Below are 23704 nucleotides of genomic sequence, written 5' to 3' on the forward strand. Positions count from 1 at the left end.
AGGGAAGTTAAGTTATAGAATGTTTGCTTTATCTTTCTAATAATGTCACTTATTTGTATTTATACTTTGTACATATGACAAGTAATAAGGCACGATACTTACTAATTGAGGTTACTAGATTGGAAGCTTGAAGACAGGTTATGTCACAGACTAAATACATAAGCTTGGGGAAGTCATTTAATTTCTCCTGGCATGGTTTTTCCAACTGAAAGAGTTTGATAGGGCTGTTTCTAAGGCCCTTTCCAGCTTTAATATTCTATAGTTAAAATAGAAACCAAGACAAATAAATACATGTTTTCAGAAAGATCAATTGGGTTGTGAGTTCAAAGACACAGATCATATCTTAGATTCACTTATTCCCTAAGGAGCATGATATACTTCCTTATACATAGCAGGTAGTTAATATCTGTTGACTATATTTTAAATCTCTATGTGATTGGTTTCCCAAATAAATAGATGGACTGAATTATTTCAATGGTCCTTTCCAGCTCTACTATTCTATGCTTAAAATATAAATGAAGCCCAATAACTAGTATAGTAGACCAATGAGATTTTAAATTCTTGTCTTTGATCTATGTATTTACTTCAAAGCCTCATATAATTTCTTCCACAGCAGGTGCTCAAGGAAATATCTGTAGATTGTAATTATTTAATTTGCTCTGTTTTTCAAGTAAATATTTCCATACTATAACATGCATGAGTTATTTTCACAACTCATTATTATGTCTTTCCATTTCTTACTACCTGAATCTTGTAAAAACAAGTGAACAAATGGGAAATGGGTATCTAAGTGAGCAAAATATTTTGTTCCTTAGTTTTCTTCAGTGAGACATAATTAGCTTTTCCATATTTTAGACTTCCTGAATAATAAAATTTAAAAACCCAATGCCAATCTAGTTTCATGTATACTAACAGATGTCCTAGGTTTTCTGTATTAAAATCAGAAAGACAAAATTAATTTGAATTAATTGCTGAAGAAACTCTACTCACATATAACATAATTATGGCATATGTTCCACTGTTAATCAAAAAATCATAGTTAATAACTTTGGGAAGCAACCTTTCAGGCACATGGCATGAAATAAAAAAGGTGACACTCCTTTTATAAATTTTAAAGGTAGCACATATCACGTGAAATACTTAAGAGTTTATAAGGGGGGGAAAGGACAGGAAAAAAAATTATATGCACTCTACATAAGCATGTAACTCCTAATAAAACACATTAAATAGAAACACATGACTTTTGCTAATTCATTTGTACTTTATGCTTCTTTTTAATAGAAATTAAATTAGTCAATTAATGTACATAATGTAGTGTTTGTTTTCCAGTCCAGTTGCTTTTCAGCATTCACTTCTGAGTCTCATGGTAAATATTATTCAGCATCAGGATGTGGTTTGATGAGTGAACAGTGTCAAGCATCAACTGTACTTAACATAGGACGGAAGGGGCCGAAGTTAACCTGCAGCTAACAGTATGGAAAAGTAAAAAGAAACACAGACCCGCAATAGTATCAACATGCATTATTAGGCCAAGATTCAAAGTTAACCCAACCCACACAGATCTCTTCTAAGCTGAGAGCACAAATGGAGAGGGATGACTTTATCGAGAGCCATAGCCATAGTAGTAAGGTTCATCAGGGCGGAATCCATAAGCTGTGGCAGGGCGTCCAAGAATGCCAACCGATTGGCCAAAGCCATCCATTCCAAGGCTAAAAAGAGAAAAAAGGAATAATCTATTATATTTTTCATTCCAATGCAGGTCAAAGAAGAGGCCTGGAACTTTATATCTCCAAAATTCTCTTCCTAGCAGCAAAAGTGACTTATGTGGCTGGCTATCATTAACTTTTTTTCTTCTTTAAATTACTGTAGTCATAAAAATGTGTTTAATAAATATTTAATTCTAATAACTTCTGTTAAAAATGTTGAAAACCTCTGTCATAAGGTACCATTCAAGACAAAGAGAAAGAGAGATCAGAAACGTTTTAATGAATTACATTCATACATGGCGTTTATGCCAGAATGTGAAAATATTTTACATGTTAGCAACTATCAGTAATACACTGCTAGGGAATGATAAAATTAAAACTGTAGTAAAGTGAGTTTTGTTATTTATAATAAGATCTCTATCTCACAGGACTAATCCACTATTAGTAAGGACATGCAATTGAGTTTTAGCAGTAAACTCTCACTTGGAGCCAAATCATACCATAAGCCTATGACTAAAAGAAGACAAAGAATTTTACAAAATTTGAAAGTTAGCCAGATTTGATATGCAAATTCTTCTTCTGACTCCTCAATGCAAAAAAATTACTAAATAGTACATGTTTTGAGTTACAGCAAGCAAATTATAAATTTTGGATTACAAATTTATAATTATAAATTTATAAATGATAAATTTATTCTATGGAAATAATAGAAGCCCAAAGATAACCTTCAGAGTTAAAAAGGTGGATTGAAACATGGATAAACTGATATTACTTTAAAAATTCTTCTTTCATCTATTAATACATTTAGAAGAAAAAGTACTTTTAAAGAGTCAGAGAATTATTAAACACTCAGCGAAATGACAGGATATTATTTTTCCAGGCAAATATGGCAGCTATAACATGCTCATGCATAGCGCATGCAGTGAATGCTAGGGAGCTTATTTCCAATCAAAAGAAATTATTTATAATCCAGAAATGTAAGCTTTGAAAAAATAAATATATTTAAATGATTTAAGATTATTCCAGATAATGCTAGATAGAAAGATACTTTTCCCTTTATCAGCAAAATCTCAATATGATTAAAAAATATATTCATACAGGCACTGATTTCTTCTCACAACTCAAAGTGAGATTAAGTTAAAACGCTTTAGAAGTAACGATTAAAATGTTAAGGTTTTAAATAATTTGTGTGTGTGTGTGTTGGAATAGGATTAAATACTAAAAGTAAAGGGCATATAATTCATGTGAATCTACCTCTTAGGGGAATGGAATTTCTGAAATATAAGGTTTAGGTTAGCATTTGTAGTGAACGATCCTGGACAAATCAAACTTTTGGGTTCCTTCTATATCAAAAACTGTGTCTGTAATTTCTGAAAGTTGTTTGAAAGTTTTAAGTCTGAATTTTATTTTGAAATGGCAAAATACAAGTACGCCTTTCCTACTTTGGTCCCATGGAAAGAAAGATTAAATTTTCTGATGAAGGGAAATATTACTCTAGAGGTAGCTTTAAAGATGTTTTAGAAATTAATGGAGCCCACGACTAAGACACACCTGTATCAGTTTAAAATTAGAGGAAAAGTTGGCCATTGAAAAATTTTCTGTTGAAGCACTAAGGCTATCAAATACTCATGTATCTAAACAACTCTCAGTTATATAAAGGATGACTGTATAGCTTGTGGATTTCAGCTCCTTCCTTTTTCAGCTTTCTACTTATTACCTGCCTTCAGCCACTCTTTACATGTTTTAGCATCTCTTCTGAGGCTGAATAGCAGCAGACTTCGGTAAAACTCAAGTTAATTTTGTCTTTATTAATCTAGGGGCTGTGGTGAGATCTCTTTTAAGAACTTGGAAACAAGAGGCATATGGTTGATCAGTGAAGAAATATGCGAAAGTACCTTCAAAACAGAACATCTCACAGAGTAACAATATGACCGTAATTCTATCTAAAAGAAGATGATGGTACTGAGAAGGGTGTCTGTCAGCCATGTTGGCACAGAACAAGGAGTTCCTCAGAGGCAATGCTGTAGTGGAACCAACCCAAGCAATCCCTTGGGGTGACCTATAACACCATCAGGAATATACGACCTTTTTGGCAGGCTTGTCCTCATTGAGGAAGGGGCATTAACAAAGGTTCTGAGTCTAAAGTTATTACACATTCAAACTGCAAAACTTTTTAATTTCTATGACCAATAAACAAATTTCTGATTACTGTTTTCTCATATGGTTTGCCAACAGGGTAAAGAATAAACTTAAGACATATCTGATCTGCCTGCTGGTTATACTTTCATTGTAAATTGACAAATGGATTTTTAAAAAATATGTTAGTCACAATTTTTGGTAAGAATATGCATCCCCAAGTCAGTGAAAGTAAGACCATATCTTGAACACTGTTGAGTTTGAGTTTTCTGAGCCTGCAGGTTTACTGCAATAAACTTCTATTTATGCACTCAATAGTTAACCCAGAGACTTCTGTATTACAGTGTAAAAACCAAATTTTTGTGAACTTCCATAAATATCATATGGGGAAATTTTTCAAATAGGAGAATTTGAGACCAACTCTTAAAATGAGCTTTTCTGGAATTATCCATCATGTATCATAGATCAAATCGCTGTTTAAAGAATATGTGAAACATTATGACCAGTGTGGGTACTCTGGTGGTACTCTAAGTTCTATATCCTTTTGTATCATGAAAGATCAACCATATCCCTACAATTAATATCTTTTAAATAAAATTCACTCTGATACAGAATATTTTGATTCTTTAGTCTCTCATTTGGTTCTAATATAGTGAGGAAATTGGACTTTTCAGGATGTTAAAACCTGGAGATAGATATTCTTCTGGGACATGTGAACTCTTACTCTACTTTCTCCCTTGGGATAAGGATGTAGCCTTGTTAATGCTGAATCTGGTTCAAACCAGGAGAGCCTAATGTAAGTTTTCCCAACAGAAGCAGACGGATTATATAAATTCTTCTGGAAGGGGACAGAAACGTGAATATAAAAGGAAGTATCACAGCAAAAATTGTCCTTTCCTGATCCACTAAGACTTGACTTAGAGTACACAGTATTAAAGCCACTTGCATGCCCTCAACAGGGACCCTCAGAACCAACAGAAACTAAGTGGTGATATGCTGTACCTGCTCGTGCCCTGTGTGACCATCCTGCTTCAGAGAAGAGTTTGTATATTTGGCTATTTATATTGGAATTTAATCCAACACTGCATGTGTGTCTCCATACGTACATATTCTCTTCCTGGTACTCCTAAACTATATAAAAAAGCTGTGTGTCCCTTTCGAGTAGAATATGCCACTACTAGACCACTTTTTCTTTACAAGACTAATTATGTAGCGTCATTTAACCTTTATCCTCAATGTCTAGATATATTTTGGAACTTTAAATTAGAAAAATACCAAAATGCAATACTGCTTCTTGAAAATATATAATTCTAGTCTAAAGAAAATGGTTACTGTTTGTTGTGAAAAGACAACTAGGAAAGGTAAGGCCCCCCAATCCATCTGCCATTAAGTTTTATGTCCTAAGAACAATGACTTTGGGGTACCTAGAAAAAATGACAAATTCTTTATAAGTAAAAAATATATATTTAAAATTCAACAACAAATATAAAACCACACCTAGGTTTTATTTTTAAACAAACATTTAGAAATCTAATTAGCATTCAGCAAGCAGAAGACTAAATTTTCTGTAATATTTACAAGGCTTCAAACAAATTTTCAACTTCATTAGAATTCTTTTTTTTTTTTTTTTTTCAACTTCATTAGAATTCTAAACTTGAGATGATTCAGAGAAGGGTGAAAAAAAGAAATCCAGACATGACAAGTGACGCTTCACATGCAGCATATTACAAAGGGAATGGCACCAGTAAGGAATCCTAGGCACTCCGAGGCTCTGATTAAACTTCTGTGTCAGAATTGACATTCCTGTAGAAAGGAAGTAACGTTACTTCCTGTAGAAAGGAAAGAAAATCACCTACCTCTGGCTGTTTGTGAGGCTTAATTAGTGCATATTTGTAAAGCCCTTTGAAATCCTTGGGTGAAAAGTGCTGCATAAGTGAAAAGTATTATCATTATTTTATTAAAGTTAGATAAAAGCAATACAAGTCTTTTTCTTCTTTGAAATTTCCAGGTCAGCAAAATGAATGCAAAGCACATAATGAATATATTAGTGAATAACACAGGAAAAAATAAAAAAGGATACATTCAAGCCAAGTTCTCTTTTCATAGGCTCATAGAATCTTTGACTTGGAAACATTTTTAGAAATACTCTAGTGTACCCTTTCATTCACAACATCCTTGACAGGGTCTATACAGCTCTTGTCATAACACCTCCATAACTCTACATTGTCAAGGCAGTTCGTTCCTTCTACAGACTTACCAAACTATGAGAAAGTTCTTCATTAACACCCATCTGAAATCTGGTTCTATGAGTCCTAGAATTACCTTCTCAAACCATACAAGAAGTCTAATTATTCCTTAATATGACTATTTCACAAATCTCATTTAATCAATCCTCATGACATGGTCTCTAAAATCATTTGTTTTCTAAAGCATTTCAATTTTTTCAGTATTAACCTTAAAATAAAGAAGTTGAAAACAATGTGGTACTTATGATATGGTCTGAAACCAGTACAGAAGATAAAAATGAGATCCCATTTCTGACTCTCTGCTAATGTAGGCCAAAACTGTGTTGATCCTGAACAAAATTTTTAAGGAGTCATTATCACAAAATGGCTTACACTGACTGGCTTACATATGTGTGTGTATAGTTGTGTGTGTATATACATACAGACACACATGAAATTTATAACTTACAACTACCATGTTGAATTGCATCTTTTTAGCTTGGGTCTTTCTTTGGGGATTCTATTCTCCCTAGGACAAAATCCTTTATGACAATATACTTACAAGTAGGGAACAATGACACTTATTAACTACCTATCTTTGTGATCCATAAGATAATACTGAAGGCTGGAATTCTTTTGGGATCATTTAGTGAAAGGACTTAAGATTTTTTGGAGGATACAGCTCCAGGACATTATAACACTGCATGAAATAATTTAGTAACAGTCTCCTAGAACAGTTCATTCTTTTTATTAATTACTCCAATATACTGATCATAGAACCAAAATCAGTATGTTTATCTTCCTTTCCAACTAGGTTATAAATTTATCATCGGAGTAATTTCAGCTTAAGTATGATTTGTCATGGGAAATTTAGGTCTACGTAATAGTGATCTTTTGTACATCCATCCACCCACCCATTCAAATAGTACATGACTTTCTATAATGTGTTAAGTATAGTGTTGGAAGTCAATGCCAAAAAAAAGATGTATTGCTTGGAAGGCGATAATAAACAAGACATGGTCCCTGACCATGGATTGGAGGCAACTAATATGGAACAAAATTCTGATAATAATGTGTTGTGTTACCCTAGTACATTTATAAACTACTACAGAGTAGAATAGGACCAAATAACATAATGTGAGAGTATATTAGAGATATGTACAAATTGTTACAGAAGGATCTCAAGAACTAGAAAGCCTTTATAGAAAATACTTTGATTTTAATGTATCTGTCATTTCCTGACATTATATTTTATTTTTTGTCTTCATTTCCTATTAGATTGTAAGCACCATGAATGGTAAGGACTATCTTATTCATTGCTATATCACTAGCATCTAGTATTGTATCTGACATGGCGTGGGATTTCAAAAAGTGTTTGATTGCATGAATGGATGAATCTTAAAGGACAAGTAGGATTTCACAAGTGGAGAGAGAAAGAGAATTCCTGATGGTGTGGCAGCCTGAGCAAGAGAAAGGGCTGAAGAAGAGCAAATGATTTGTTATGGTCAAAGTCTTAGGTTTGCAATGTAAGCAGTAGCAGAAGATAAAGCTAGAAAGGGAGGTTAGGACTAGATTTTAAAAGCTCTTCATATGCCATACTAAGAACCACATACTTTTGGAGAGCTGTCAATGTTTTTAAGAAGGGGACCAAGAACAACTTACTTCTGTGTTTCAAAAAGATAACTGTGGAACAAGGGGTTGAGAGGCAAAAGCATGGGGAACATTTAAGAATATTATGGCTGTCCATATATGAAGTAATGCGAGTCTGTAGAGGCACGGGCAGAACTAACAATGATCAAATATGCTACATTTCATGACAAAAAATGGTATCTTTTCTCTTTTGAAATGGAGTTTTAAGTTATACATTTACTATTTGGGAACTGAGAATGAAGAGAAAGAACTTCAAAACTGGCCAAAAATTTGAGGTTATAGTTAACTGGAATGAAACAATTTTTGCCCCTTTAATATGGGGATATGTTTCATCAAATAAATAAGAGGCTGTAGTATTCCATGTAGATGAAATCAAACTGTAGAAGTAGTTTGTCCCTGTTCTGAACAGGAAGAGATGGGCTATTCTGGCAGAAGAGAGCATTTTTTCTTGAAATTCATATAGAGCAATAAGAGAAGTCTGGATTGACTGACATAATGCCTATAAAATAATACCTAACATTTGTATAGTGATGTATTACTAAATCAAGATCTAAATGTTTGCAATTTAGAGATCCACCGCTAGATGGAGAGCTTGTTTTATCACCGAGTATTGTACTTTTACAAAGTTTTAAAGCAAGCTTTATCAAATTTAAACTTCTCAGCATATTTAACATTGATAGAATGTGGTTTGCATTGCTTTTTCATATAATCGATGTCTTTATATATGTGAAACAATTTAGAGTTAAATAGGAATCACTATCATTCATATGCAAAAAAGTTTTGTGAATGTGGAGGCCTATAAAAATGAGAGAAGATGCTGATTGTCTTGGACACTGAAAAATGTAATGAACTTGCATGTTAAAGTACTACTATTATAGGAAAACTTCTAAACTTTTCATTGAACCTGTCAATAGCATCTTGTTTCTATAAATTTAAATGTAATAATATATATTTTAGGTTGCTCAAAAGTGTTACTGATTGCTTTTGACTTGAGCCTTTGTATTATAGAGAAAATGAGCAGAGTGAAGCAGTCTTTTAATGAGTTTCACCAATATGTATCAAGTTTAGCTGTCATTTTCCATTTAGTTTTCTTTTACTCTTAATCTTTTATATGCATGGTTATCAATTTTAAAGAATCATATTTTTAATGAAATCAAACTAAGTAATATTTTCTTCAAAATTATAAATGATAGGAGTAGTGGGAGGTTGTATTTAATGTACTCATCTGGAACTTATTAAAAAAATTTTTTTGAAAAAGACATCTGTCAGTTCTAAGGGGAAAATACCATCTTGGGGACAAATCCTTTCAATTTAGTTACTATACTGAGATGCTTCAGATAAAAACTAATTTGTACTAATGATGGAGGAAGCATGTGTAAAATAGTCACTGATTTATTCCAAATGGAAAGAAATTCCATTTCACTGACGCTCTTCTAATACCATTCAATTTACAATTATACATCTTAATCTGTTATTTAACCCATCTCCAGAGCCTAGTTTAATGATTATATTTTTTTATGTGGAGATGTTACAGTTGGTACTTTTTCATATTATATCATCTTTGGATTAAGTCTTCTATCCCTTTTTATTATTTTTTTAAAATTTATAGTCTCACTGAGATTCTTCTATTAACTCTAGTCCTTGGGCATCCTTACTCTTTTACTGTTGCCTCTGACAATTCTTCTTCATGACGGTCCCTTTCTTCACGAGCTTAGTCATTTTTTTCTTTTTTGCCTGTCTGCTGGCCCTTGAGCTTCGAGATACTTCTACAGAGAGGTTCTGTATTTGTTTATAATATATCAAGGTCCTGGAATTTCACTGTCCTGAAGCCATTTTAATGATAATTTCTTGACTTGGGGTTTCCTGAATTAAATGTATAGTATAAATTCTGACCCCACGCGTGTTCATGAAGCAAGCGTATGATTCCTATTCCTCATGGGTGACTATCCTCCCCTTCTAGGGTCTTAGGGCAGAAGACAAGTTTTAGCCACTTCTCTGGGCTGGTGAATTAAAATTATCTAGTCCTCTTTTCAACTGATGAGAAAAAGGCAGCCCTTTGAAGTTCCAGGCTCTATATAGGGAATTCAGCTCTATCTTCCTATACCATATAACCTATACCTAGTTCAATATTCTTGTGGTGGTTCTTTTGTGTTTGTGTGTCACTTGGGGTTATATTTTGTCCACCTTTTCTATATCTATACAGGAGGGGGCCCTTCCAAGTCAGGTCAGTCTACCATCTTGCTGGAGTTCCTTCTATTCTACTCTTATTAATCTGCTTTGCACATCTAAGGAAAGAATTTATAAACCTTGTATTCCTGTGACTCAAAATTGGCTTTCTTGAACAGAACAATGACTTGAAAGAAATAACTGGAGCCATTAGAAGATTTTTTCCCCTTATTTGTAGCAATTAACAGAAATAATACTCTAATAGGTGCCTAATAGAAGCCATCAGATGTGATGATGCTGAAGTGAATATTTACTGAAACTTTTAATGGTCTCAACATTTTTATAGCAATCTTTTAATGAAAGTATACCATCTTGTCATCTTTAACTTGCATCTCTTCAATTAAGTACAAGGACTTCTTGAAATTAGCAGTTCTATAATATCAAGGCATGCCTCAGTTCACGCCACCAAATGTTAAGGGAACTTGCTGAGCTGCTCAACTAACCCCTAGGTCAATAAACTTAGTCATTAGCACCTCTTTTAAATAATTGTTTGTCTGTTACTGTTTCAACATTTATATAACCTGTCATAATACTTTGGTTTTTTAAGGTACAAAAATTACTGCTGTAGGTTTAAAGTAGAGAGTTTAAGTAGCGATGTTTTCACAGTGATAGTTTAACCATACTGCCTGGTACTGAGTGAGTTAAAGTCTGAACACCACAGCTAATTACTATGTAATGCTAACCTTAGTTGCTGGTTCATTTTGAGACTCTTTAAAATATGAACTGTGTATTTTACCCCTATGCACTCTCTTAATGATTTGTTTTTTTAGACTGAAATCACTTCCAGCCATCAGTTAGACTCTTGGTCTCTACATATGCACTTCTCCAAGCACAAATATTTCTTTTTCCTATTGGTCTGCCAGCTCTGTCAGAGCAAATTTCACTTTAAACTAAATGCTATGATACTTAAAACCTCTTGGATTACTCAGGCTGCTAGTGTGATCTATGACCTTCCAAGAATGACAGCTGAACTTTCCAATTTGCTTATACTGCTTGGGGAACTAAAAGCACATGCCAAAGAGGAAAATGTTTCTGATGTTGAACAGAGAGGAGAGTTCTTGTTGGAGGTGGGAGCAGGAGACTATTAAATACTGAAAAATACTAATAAGAAATGAAAAGAAACTAAACATGCTGTAAAGTCTAAGAGCTCGAGCATAATTCAAAAGTTAATGCTAGCATTAAAAACTTTTTAGTCCAGTTAAAATATGAATAATGACCTTCAGTTACTGAAATTTAAACACCAACCAGAATCTTAGAATGATAATGCACTATCAAAATGAACAAGTTCAAGAGATGGAATAGAACCTAAAATTATCACAAGTACTATACATAATGGGCTATATCAACTTCCCATCATTCTTTATAAAGCAGACAGAAATCTGACATACGGATATAATCAAAGAGGTAATACCACTATCTAACATGCATGCTACCCCTACTGACATATCAGTCTCTTGTAAATTAAAAATTAATGTTAAGCTTCTGTTAAAACCTTGTCTGACGTCCTTAAATAAATAATACGGTTTGGAATATTTTTATATCGCTTTGAAACTTTTTCTTTTACTACCTTTCATAAGATGTATATAAATGTTAGTTGTAAAAAAAAAATCTCAAAAATCTTATCACATATAAGCTTAATGTAAAGTTTCCAATTTATGCCCTAGTCTACTTATTCATTTATTTGTCTCAATAATTTTTAGGCTAAATAGCCTGCAAATTACCTTTGGCTGATAAAAATCAAGTGGTGATTGATAAGGACCTTTTATGTAGCTAAATCAGACTAAGTAATATTTTTCTAAAATTGAGGGCACAAGTATGGATAATAGAAACTATATTTAAACAAATTAAAAGTGCATGTTTTTAAGTAGCTAAGCATCAAAGTTTGAAAGTTCGATTCTAAAATAAGTTTATAATATCAAATATACAACAGGCATTTCCTTGTATTATTATGATACTTTATTTTTTTAATAAAAAATTTAAATGGAATGATTCTTTAAATTCTATAGTGCTTTACAATTTTCAAGTTTTACACACGATTTCATATAATCCAATAAAAACACCTTTTCCCCCCTTTACCCCTATCTTGTCACTCCCCTTTCCCTCTCCTCACTGGTAACCACTAGTTTGTCTATATCTGTGAGTCTGAGTCTGCTTTTTTGTTTTATTCACTAATTTGCTGTATTTTTTAGATTCCACATATGTGATATCATATAGTATTTTCTTTCTGTGTCTGACTTATTTCACTTAGCATAATTAAAACATCTATGTTGGGCAGTGTTATATAGATACTTTCAGCCTTCAGTAATTTCAGTAATCAATACAGGTCAGATAACTATTTAATAGTTATTTAGTATCCTCTAGAGCACTTAGGATCTCCATATACTACATAATACACCAGCAATGCATTTAGCACTAGAAGAACAGTTACTAAAGTAAATCTCTACTCTTAAATTTCATAAACTCTCTTGGCCCTTGATAATGTATTTATTATATTATAGGTCTGTACAAAAAAAGTTAAATTCATTTTCTACTTAAGTCTAAGGCTAATTTTAGATTGTCAAGATACAAACTGATTGAAGTCATCCTGATCAACCAGATTGCAGTCTTCTGATGATGAAACAAGGTATTTCTAACAGTTTCTTCATAGAATGGGGCTAAGCACCTTTTGCACACACTGCATTGACACCAAGCAAATCCCGTGTAGACTTCAATGCAGAAGTATATGATTCTAACAATTACTTTTCTGACTTCGCCCTATTACCATATTTTAAAATTATTATTTTTAAAGCAACATAAGTAAACATACTTTTTTTTCTTTATCACTGATGTACAAGGGCATTTTTCTCCCTTAATTTAAGGACTAGTAATTATGTTTACAAATTCAGCTACACTAACTTAAGTATGAACTTATCAACAACTCCTGCATTTTATTAAAGTTAGTGGGGTGCAATGACCCCAAAACCAGAATATCTGGATATAATTTATGTCTCTACTGATATAACTCGTCTCCATCTAAATCTGTAACTTTCTTTGTCATGATTTCTTTTTCTTTTTTTTTCGGTAAAGTAAGAATAATGGCTATCCCTTTTAACATCTCTCTGCCTTGAGATTATTATATTTCCAGGTCTTTTACAAGAACAGTACAAAGACTCTTGTAGTATGTACTTGGTGTTATTGTTATGACATATGAAAATGATAGAGGCTTCCCTAGAAAATACTTAAGAAATTCTGGCTCCTGCCATATAATCTAGACTGTTAAGAGATACTCTATCATACTTGGCATGCTTCTTACACATGCTTTCTGTTTGCCTTTACAGGGCTCTTACATAATTCATAGAGATTTATGCCTACACATAGGCAACTAATTGTTGTTGCACTAAAATAATGCCATGGCCAATCATATCTTCCTTTACCATAGTGAGACTGGACTGCTTGTATAAATAAAATTATTCAATCAAAACCCTTCAGATTCTATGTCAAGATAGATGCAAACGATACAACACCTTTAGGGATGAATAATACTGGGAAAGTCTCTTTACATGCTTTTTCATCTTATTTTATATTCAGGGACTTTATTTTGAAAGTAGTAAATCAAGGGTAAGGTTTTTAGTTATTTCACACAAATCATCACTTCCCACACTGCATACATTCCTGCACTTAGGTTTAATGCTGTAGTGTTGGCTTTTCTTTGAAAAGGGCACAGGGTCACAGAAGTGTTTAGGGTGGGGTATCTTCATTCTGTGATGTTCACTGTCTTGGGGTGGTGCCAACCTGACAATACTGGACACATAAGCAGAGCTGGGTAGCCATGAGGAGAATTCTTCAGGGAGACGGGAATGCACTATACATTTTTTAAATTAAAGGCAGTGTAGGGTTTTAAGCAGTATTTCCAACTAGCACATAGGTATATCCATATTAGTTACTTCAAGTATGCAGGACAAGGAAAGATTACAAATTGATTTAAAATGACTAGGGTGCACACTTGCTGATGGCAAATAGTACTTCTCTCCCTCAGATTTTAGAAGAAAAAGGCAAAATTCAACTGTAGGATATTGACATAGTTTCTGTTTTCCCCTTAGTATATATACAGAGAATGAGCTGAACTATAATAGCCCAATATTTATAAAGTCCTTAAAACCCAGAAACCTTTTTAAAAAACTTTTTGAGACTTTTAAGAATTCCTGCTTATTTGCCACCTCAAAAGAGATCTCCACATGAAGTTTAAGTACCCATGTAAATATAGCTTTGTGGGGTTTCTTGTATCAATTTAAGTTACAGTTGCAATTTAAAAATTTACTTGCCTAACTATGTTCATAGGAGCCTCCTCCCATCCTTTCACATTTGAGGGGCGCTAAATTAGCCACTGAAAAAGGAATCTGGATTCCTTTTCAAGATTGTTTTGCCTTTCAATTTCTGACAGGCCAATATGAAGGTGCTTTGTTTTTGGCTGGAAAAACCTGAAATGGAAAGAATTTCTGAAAAAGTGGGATGTATCAACTTAAGATAAAGATAAACAAAGAAAATAGGCTTAAAAATATATTAAAGTATGGTATATTATTTGAGATAGAATGCTGACTTATGTCCACAAAAGAGATGATATTCAGAAAATCATTAATTATGCTCCTCTCTGTAAGTCTATTCAAAAGACTAATTATTTAAAATGTTTAACTTTGATTACAGGCACAAGAAACCATTTGTTGATCATGCCTCTCTAGTCTGAAATGTGTAGCTTTTATGTAAAAAGCAACATAGCCATACATAGATTTTACACTCACCAATAATTAACTTTAATGATAAAAGTATAAAGTTTAGAAAAATACTAACCCTTCTTCTCAAATACAGAAACAAGGCCACATTTGAAAATAGATTCTATTACAGAATGCCGCATTTGCCTCTCTGAAGTAGGTCTGAGTTATATTTAGTTGGCAGAGGCGCTGAGTACTTACAAGATTACCAAGTGATTTGGGCTACTGCTGAAAGACTGCACATTGGCCTAAAATCCCTACAGGTAAAATCCACAGGATTATAGGTCATAATTAATCCCCTTAACTCCAGACTTCCTTTCCATTTCCATAACCCTCAATGGAGGTTTACTGCCTTTTTTAAAAAATGAGAAAACCTAATGATTTTAACAAATCTAAAACCCTTTCAATTAAAAGTTTTGAGAATTCATCAACAGCTATGACATCAGCATTAAAAAACATTCAAGGACTCAAATGTTTTGTAACTTATTTCCTTGGGAATATCTATCTGCCTACCTACCTACCTACCTACGTAAACCTTTGCTCATGAGATGGGATGCATCAGAACCCAACATTTAAATCAAACTCTTTGATACAATGTCTCTTCAAATCTCACAATTATTCAAATTATGTTTTGTAGGGCATTGATGTGTTTCTAAAGAGACATTCTATTACAAAGCTATGAAAAGCTACTGTCTGAATTAATCCCTTCAAAGTGCTTACTGTTATAATGAAGTAACTAAATTCTAGTGAATTACCAGACCATTAAAGATCAGTGTCAAAAAAAAACAACAGTGACTTATTAAACAGCCTATATAACTCAGGAGGTTGTATTTTAATAATAATGTGATTCTTTGTCAAATATTGCACTGCTTAGGTTAAAATGCAAAAATACGAATCTATAAATCTGTTTACTTTTCAATCTAAGAAAATTCATCACAGTGTCTTTTAAAATTATTTTTATTTTTTTTCTGGCTTTGAGATATAATTGACAAATACTATTGTCTTCAGATTATCTGATTTTTTTCTTCTGTAAGAAAATGTTAAAGGTAGAATCTTTTGTAACAGAAGTTAACAAATGACAACACTCAAAATAGCATGCTCTTAAAAAAAAAGTGTCTATTTAAGACATTACGGCATTCTTCTCTAATGATTAATTTGTGTCCTCTAAAGATTAAGGACAAATCAAAAATGTTTAAGATGTTTATTTCATTGGGACACACATACACACACCCTTATTTAATCAAGGTGTGAGAATAACACAAAAGTTAGCAGGAACATGTTGAAGAACACTGATGTATAAAAACTGACACTGTACTTAGTATTAATTCCTTAATTATTTTTCTAAGCACGATAATACTATTACCTTTAAAGATGTTTTTAAAAAGTGATATAAAGAATAATAAATAGGATACTTTAAGTCATCTCAAAAAATTATATTTTGGGCTTCCCTGGTGGCGCAGCGGTTGAGAGTCCGCCTGCTGATGCAGGGGACACGGGTTCATGCCCCGGTCAGGGAAGATCCCACATGCCGCAGAGCGGCTAGGCCTGTGAGCCATGGCCGCTGAGCCTGCGCGTCCGGAGCTTGTGCTCTGCAACGGGAGAGGCCACAACAGTGAGAGGCCCACGTACCGCAAAAAAAAAAAAAAAAAAAAATGTATATATAGTATTATGTGCTTGTATTATAAAATTGTTGGTAGGAGCCTATGCTATATAGGTAATTTTTTAGTAACCTACATAACATAAAAAACTGCCTTTTGAAGGGCCTAGCCACTCCGCGGCATGTGGAATCTTCCTGGACCAGGGCACGAACCCGTGTCCCCTGCGTTGGCAGGTGGACTCTCAACCACTGTGCCACCAGGGAAGCCCTATATATACATCTTGATTATATAGTTAATAAATACTACACATTATACATTTGAAATGATCTGATTTACACTTTAAAAAGATCACGATGGTTACTATGGGGGAAAATGGATTGCAAGGGAAGATAAATGCAGAAGCAGGGAAATTAATTAGGAGGCTATTTTGAATGGTTCAGGTGACAGATGATAGTGGCTTGGACTAGAGTACTAACGGTGGAAATGGAAAGAAAAGGCCAAATTTCAGACAGTCTAGAAATGAAAACAACAGGACTTGCAGATGGTTTGCACTGGGGAGAGTGGTAATGGTGAAGAAAAGGGAGGAACCAGGGAAGACTCCAAAGCTTATGGCTTGAACTACTGGATGGTGGTGACATTTACTGAGATGGAAGATTAGAGGAGGCACCTATTTGCATGTAGGAAATCAAAAGTTAAGTCTGATGATTTTATTAAACACTCAATTGGGTATGTTAAGTAGTGAGAGGAATAAAGCTGGTGCTCAGAGGAGAGGCATCCGATAAAAATACAAGCCTTCAGATAGTATTTAATGCCATGGGATCTGGATGAAATCCTCTAGGTAGTGGGTGAAATTAGAAAAGAGGGCTCCCCAAAATGATATGGATAGAGAACAGGGTTGAAGTCCTAAAGTAACCAGCATTTAAAGGTGAAAAGGAGGAGGAATATCCAGCAGAGAACAACATTGGGAAGGAATGGAGAAGATCTTCGGAGGAAAATTAAAAAAGCAGGGTATCTTGAGAGCTGAAAGAAGGGAGTTTCAAAAAGTAGGGCCTGGATATCTGTGTCCAACACTGCTGAGAGTTAAAGATGAGAAAGGTCCATGGATTTGGCAATATGAAGATTACTAGCGATTGTGACAAAACTGGAGAAACAGCAGAGTGAGTGGGAGTCTTTTGAGATGCACTGTATGAAGAGAAATGAGAAATGGGTAGTAGCTGGAATGTGATGTTGGGGCAAAGAGAGTTTGACGTTGGAGATTCCACATTGTGTTTATATTCTGACAGGAACGATCTAGCAGAAGGGAAAAGTGTGGTGACATGAAAGAAGTCCTTAGGAAGGTAAGAAGGGATGGGGTTCCGAGCAAAATGAACCAACTGGACTTTGAAAAAAAGGGCACTTCCTTGCCTGTAACAGAGGGAAGAGAGTGAGGTGGGGTAAAAATAAGAGTAGACACTGAGAGGTGGGGAGATAACTTGGGCAAGTTGCTTAACTCAGTAAGCTTGGGTTTTCTTAATGTCTCCTTCCCTGAGCTGCTGTGAAGATCAAATTAGATAAGGGATGTAATGATAGCAATTAGCATACTGCCTGGCACTCAGTAAATATATTTCAATAAATGCCAGCATTACTATTAATCAGCATATCTCAGATTATAGACAGATTTGAAACTATTTTAGAGAATAATATTTCAAATTATACAATTAGAATAAAGATTGAGTCTGTACGGCATTGAAGCCTGCATTGTTTCTATTCCTTTCCAGTAATTTCATTTAAAACTGGACTGGATGGTTCATGTTACAGAAACAAACTCTTTGGAGCAGTTTCACTTATTTAAGATTTTTCTTTTTCTTTTTAAAGAACAACAAAAACTTTAAAAAATATGTTTATTTTGTGCAGAAATTTTCTGTGGACTTTCATGTCCAGAATTTTGGATGGACTGTGGACTGTCTGATGCAGATTTAAACTATTAGAAAAACAAAGAAGCAAACTTTGAACAGTCCCCACCACCCTCAGATACAGTGTCTAAAACTGCTTTAGTTTCTACCATTTTTTGCCCACATGCAAACTTTCATGTTACAGTTTAAGTACACGTAGATAGGCTTATTTGAAAACGCAATAATTCTAAGAGTACAAGCTATTGGGCCTCCCTGGTGGCACAGTGGTTGGGAGTCCGCCTGCCGATGCAGGGGACATGGGTTCATGCCCCAGTCCGGGAGGATCCCGCATGCCGCAGAGCGGCTGGGCCCGTGAGCCATGGCCGCTGGGCCTGCGCGTCCGGAGCCTGTGCTCCGCTTCGGGAGAGGCCACAGCAGTGAGAGGCCAGCGTACTGCAAAAAAAAAAAAAAAAAAAAAAAAAAAATGTACAAGCTATAATTTTAAAGTTCAGCATTTCTACATTATACTAAATACCTTCTGAAAAGGCCTAGGGTAGTGCTGTACCTCCCCCTCTCCTAAAATTTTCAAGCCATTCTTTTCTTACCCTCCTTTCTTATTGGGGTAACTAAAAACTGACACTTTCCCCAAAATGGGTCCTCTGTTTTATCAGATCTGACTTTATTGCCCCCAAGTTAGAAATCTTATTCTGTGTTTCAATATATTTTCAGTTACTCCTTCTATGATAGTTGTCTAAATCAATGAATGGGTATTATGCACTGTTGATTTATCCCAACATTTTGATTTTTATGAAAATAGAAATAATTTATTTTGTGAAAACAGACAGCTATAAGATAGTAGTAACTGGCTTCAATGGTGAGAAAATAGAAGCTGATTTCTTTCTTTCATGTATTTTAGCATATTTCATATTTATGTAGATTAATATGATCTATATCAACATATATTAATAAAATATATTTATCAATGGCTATCATCTAAAATGGCATTCTAAAAGTGAATTTCTTGACAGAGGTAAGTTTAGTTGCCAACCACAAAATAAGACGGTAGTAAAGATAAAAGGTATAAGTGAAAAATAAATTTAACAACGTATATTAACTGAATCAAATAGTTAATGCTTCAACTGAGAGGTTTCATTGCAGTAAAAAATGAGATTTTATTGTATTTCAGTCTGAAGATGCATATATTTAATAATGTATAAAATTCAGCTTGCTTAAATGTGATTTTGAATTTCCACTGATTTATTCAACAGATATTTATAATATTTCCAATATTTGTAAGGACCCATTTGGTAAGATGGTTCAGTGGATACTTATAATGATGCTCTTTTTACTTTAAGAATAGCTCTTACAATGTAGAGATCAAGTTTTTTGAAATCCTTTAAGTTCCTTTAAATACTATGAAATCTTCTCTGAAGTTGAAAGTGAAAAGTAATGTTCTGACTTATTAAATAAACTCATTAAGTACAAATTTATGTTGAAACTGAACATACAACATAATCAAAGAAACAACAAACCAGCTTACTTTATTTGAGCGGAAAGAGAGGTCGGGTCTTTCAAGAGCACGAAAGCAGACCCAATTTGAGCATTAATGGCAGTGCACGTGCATGTGCAACCACTCCCGTACCCTGCCTCCCCAACACACGCACACCTTTCTCCTCTCAGCTTATTAGCATTCTAAATCTTTCTCCCAGGCTTGGCCTTGCAACCACTTACTTGATAAAATAGGTCACTTAAAAAGGAAGAAAGCCCAATAAAATGAATTACAAAGACAACAAGTTTAAACTGATTGCCCTGTTTTCATACATTGTAGCTGAAATCTGCAAATATGCAGTTGGCTGTGCTTTGGCATTTAACAGCAAGTGATCAGCAAGGAGGAGGAAATTTTATTCTCATTAATGGTTGCAGATTTACTGCAGTGAAAAAGGGCTATGTAACCCGAGATGTGACAGTACAGAAAGATCAAAGCCTTGGATTGGAAACTAAATAAACCCTCTGGCTACTTCCTGCAAGGAAAATTCACTTTGGCAATGTAAAACAGAGCCCAGTTAAAAACTACTCTCAGTTTTATGAGCTGTCATAGCAGCTCAAATGGTTTGGACTGGCAGAGTTTAGAACATTATATTTCCTTGTTTTTGTCTTAGATACTTCTGTAAGCAGTTTTAAAGACTTTTTTTTTTTTCAACACAACAACAAAAAAAAGAAAAAAACTCTTTTCTTTTGGTTGAAACTGAGGAGGTAACCACTAAACTTATTAAAACAGGCAGGTCTTCATTTGCACATTCCTTTCTCATTTACTACAGTTTAATATTTTGCTCTTAGATTTATTTGGCAATATATATTTACCTTAATAATTCATTTGTAATCTGTACAATTCCTATTCAAAATAAGTGCAAATCAGTTTACAGAGCCCATATGGCTCATATCTGAGGGGTGAGCTATTTGTAATAGCACATCTGGTAGGACTATGGGCAATATGGAGAAAACGGGAATAAATTAATATTACATTTAAAAACCCATAGGCTTTAGGTTTCGTCTGTTTTTTAAAAATATTTAAGAAAAAACATGTTTAACATTTCTAATATATGTTTAATATTTCTAATATAGGGACTTTTAAACAATTATTCATAAATACTTAAATCACATTGTTATATCAATCAAAACACAGATGGGCTAGAATCAATCAACCCCGTCCCTGAGTTTAGGAGTAAGCTCAGTATCATTGAATCCAGACTTAAGGGAAATAAAAGATGACGTGCTCTGTTTTCCTCTCTCTTTTATTTTTTTGGAGGGGGTGGTGGTGCTTATCAACCAAATTGCTTATCATTTTAAATTTCTCATTAGACTACGAATAAGCAAGACTTTGTAATGGTAATCTGGGACTTCCCTGGTGGTCCAGTGGTTACGTATGTCTTCCAATGCAGGGGACTCAGGTTTGATCCCTGGTCGGGAACTAAGATCCCACATGCCGCGGGGCAACTAAGCCCACGCACCACAACTACTGAGCCTGCACTCCACAACTACAGTGCCACATGTCACAACTACAGAGCCCATGCGCTCTGGAGCCTGCGTGCCACAACTAGAGAAAAGCCCGTGCACCGCAACAAAAGATGCCACAACAAAAGATCCTGCAAGGAAAGATCCTGCGTTCCACAACTAAGACCCGATACAGCCATAAATAAATAAATAAATAAACAAACAAACAAATAATATTGTAATGGTAATCCACATCCTATTCCTTTAAAAAAAAACCCATAATTTTTTTGAAAATAAGAGCATTTCATAGGTCAAATATGTCATAAAAGCAGTCACCTTTGCTTAAGGACTTTCTACTTTCTTTTTAAATTTATAACTAATTTTTATATATCTGTACAGCCAACAAAAATGCTATTAATATGTATAAAAATGTATGAACTTTAACATTGGATAATCACTCTTAAATGGTGGTGATATAATGAACTTCCTAGTCATGAATGGACTAACTCCCATTCATTTCTTCTAGTACAAAGCTATACCATAACTGATGTGTTAACATTTTTACAGGATCTAGTCATATTCAGATTACTTTTTTCATTTATAGACTCAATTATGCTGAATTTCTTCTCCTAAATGAAAGTCCTAATAAAGTGACAATAAATTTGGTTTCCTTTGGGAGCATCTTTGGATTTTACATATAGCTAACATGCATACCTCCAAAAACTTAGCTCAGATCACCAGATTGAAAATTAACACGAATTTGATGAGAGCAGCCTGTCACCAACTTCTTCTCTTGTTTCTAAATTTCCAAAGGAAAGTAAATCACTTAAAATACTTTTTCAAGTCAGTATAATTTCTCTAGGATAAAACATCTTCCCAGGTTTACAGGATTCTTAGCCTTGATTTTTGGCTTGTATTTCTATATTTCAGTAAAGTTTACAATTTGCTAATGCTGATGTGTGATAATCTAATAGAATCTGGCCTTAAAAGTTATACGCCCAATTTACTAATAAAACCTAATTCAATTTTCCTTGGGAAATGCAAATTATTAGTGTCCAAGCAGTGGAACCGAATTTCCTTGCCCTTTTATGGCTAGAAAGAAGTTTTCTCTATTAAAAAGTCTAAACAAATAAGTCAACTAAGACTAATATATGAAGATTCATTTATAGGCATAAAATAATAGCATCATGTATATAAACATTGATTAATTAGCTAAATAAATGATTTGCATCAGACATAAACCCTTCTAGACTGAGATTATCCCACTCATCCTCATTTTTTATACAACTGGATTAATCTGTAGTGAACTTAATGAACTACTTAAAAGAATTTAATGGTAGTGAACTAATTAGTTACTTAATGTGTTAATAAATTTTTAGCAACTTGTTCTCCAAGCAATCTAAATACCAATTTGCAGTAAGCCATATACAGCGTATTAAAGCAAAATAAGTAAACAATATATTGTATCACGCAAAAAAACCTACATATCTTACTCTGAAGTTTGATAACACTTACTCTAAAACTTTCTAAAGCACAGTTCACTATTAAGACTAATATATCTGCTTGCCTTTTGGAGGCAGTAATGGTGTAATACTAAGAATGCTGGCTCTTACCAAGCTTAAAGGCTTCACTATTTATTACCTAACTGGTTTTGAGCTAGTCCCTTAAAAATCTGTGAGTCTTAATTTCTACATTTGTTAAAATAGGGCCAATACTACTTTTTGCCCTATATACCTCACACACTGTTGATGGTCAAGTGAGACATATGATGATATGTGTTAGCTACATGCGAGCTATTAGTCCTGGTATAATAAGATTTAGGCCAAAAAACATTTAATTCTTTAAAACTTTTAGAAGGCTCCTAAGACATTCCATCTTCTGAAAAAAAAAAAAAAGAAAACTAGCAGAATTGTTATGAGAGTATTTAGAGAGAAAAAAAATGTAATGTGATTTAATGTAAGGATTGTGTTACAGCAAGTCTCATAGTATAAAAAACCATTTATTTGCATTGGTTTGATTTTCTCATCAGAACTGTGTTACACAGCTATTGCCACTCTTGTTCTCCTGTTTTCACCATCCCACAGATTTAACAACTTCATTACCTTAGATGGGATTTTACCTGTCATATAGTATTATTTCTTATGAATGGTTTTATTCATTTCAAGACATTTATACCATGCATTTTTGATTGGTTAATACTAATGAAGGTGGGAAGAACTTAAGATTATTTCTATTGGTTATACCTAGCTGTAGCAATTATTACTGAGTGTGAAATACATGTTTATACATACTAAAAACAATGTCATTTGGACAACTAAATACAATTATAATAAACATTTGCACAGATCTGGATATTTTTAGATCAAATCATATACCCTGAAACAGAGTAACTTTTAAAAGTAAACAGGATATTGTCTTGTTACCCAACACCATGGTTTCTATAGAGGTTCTGCTGTATATGTTTTAATCATGATTTAACAAAATTCCATTTAAAGTGAGAAGCAACTCTTGCAAATATCCCAACTTAGATACAGCTAAGAACAAGTATTAGGGAAC

The 23704-nt window shown here is 33.8% G+C and overlaps 1 protein-coding gene across 2 annotated transcripts in view; it reads right to left on the reverse strand.

Moving 5' to 3' along the window:
- Positions 1-1241: 1241 nt before the first annotated feature.
- Positions 1242-23704, reverse strand: part of KIFAP3 (kinesin associated protein 3) — a 157174-nt gene continuing 134711 nt past the window's right edge. The window contains exon 20 of one of the 2 annotated variants that reach the window (XM_065875696.1): positions 1242-1709. In XM_065875696.1, coding sequence (XP_065731768.1) covers positions 1601-1709 — 109 coding nt within the window. In that variant the 3' untranslated portion in view covers positions 1242-1600. The remainder of the gene's footprint in view (positions 1710-23704) is intronic. The other variant, XM_065875697.1, reaches the window with a different exon arrangement.

Source organism: Phocoena phocoena, chromosome 1, assembly GCF_963924675.1.
Source record: "Phocoena phocoena chromosome 1, mPhoPho1.1, whole genome shotgun sequence".
Lineage (NCBI taxonomy): Eukaryota > Metazoa > Chordata > Mammalia > Artiodactyla > Phocoenidae > Phocoena > Phocoena phocoena.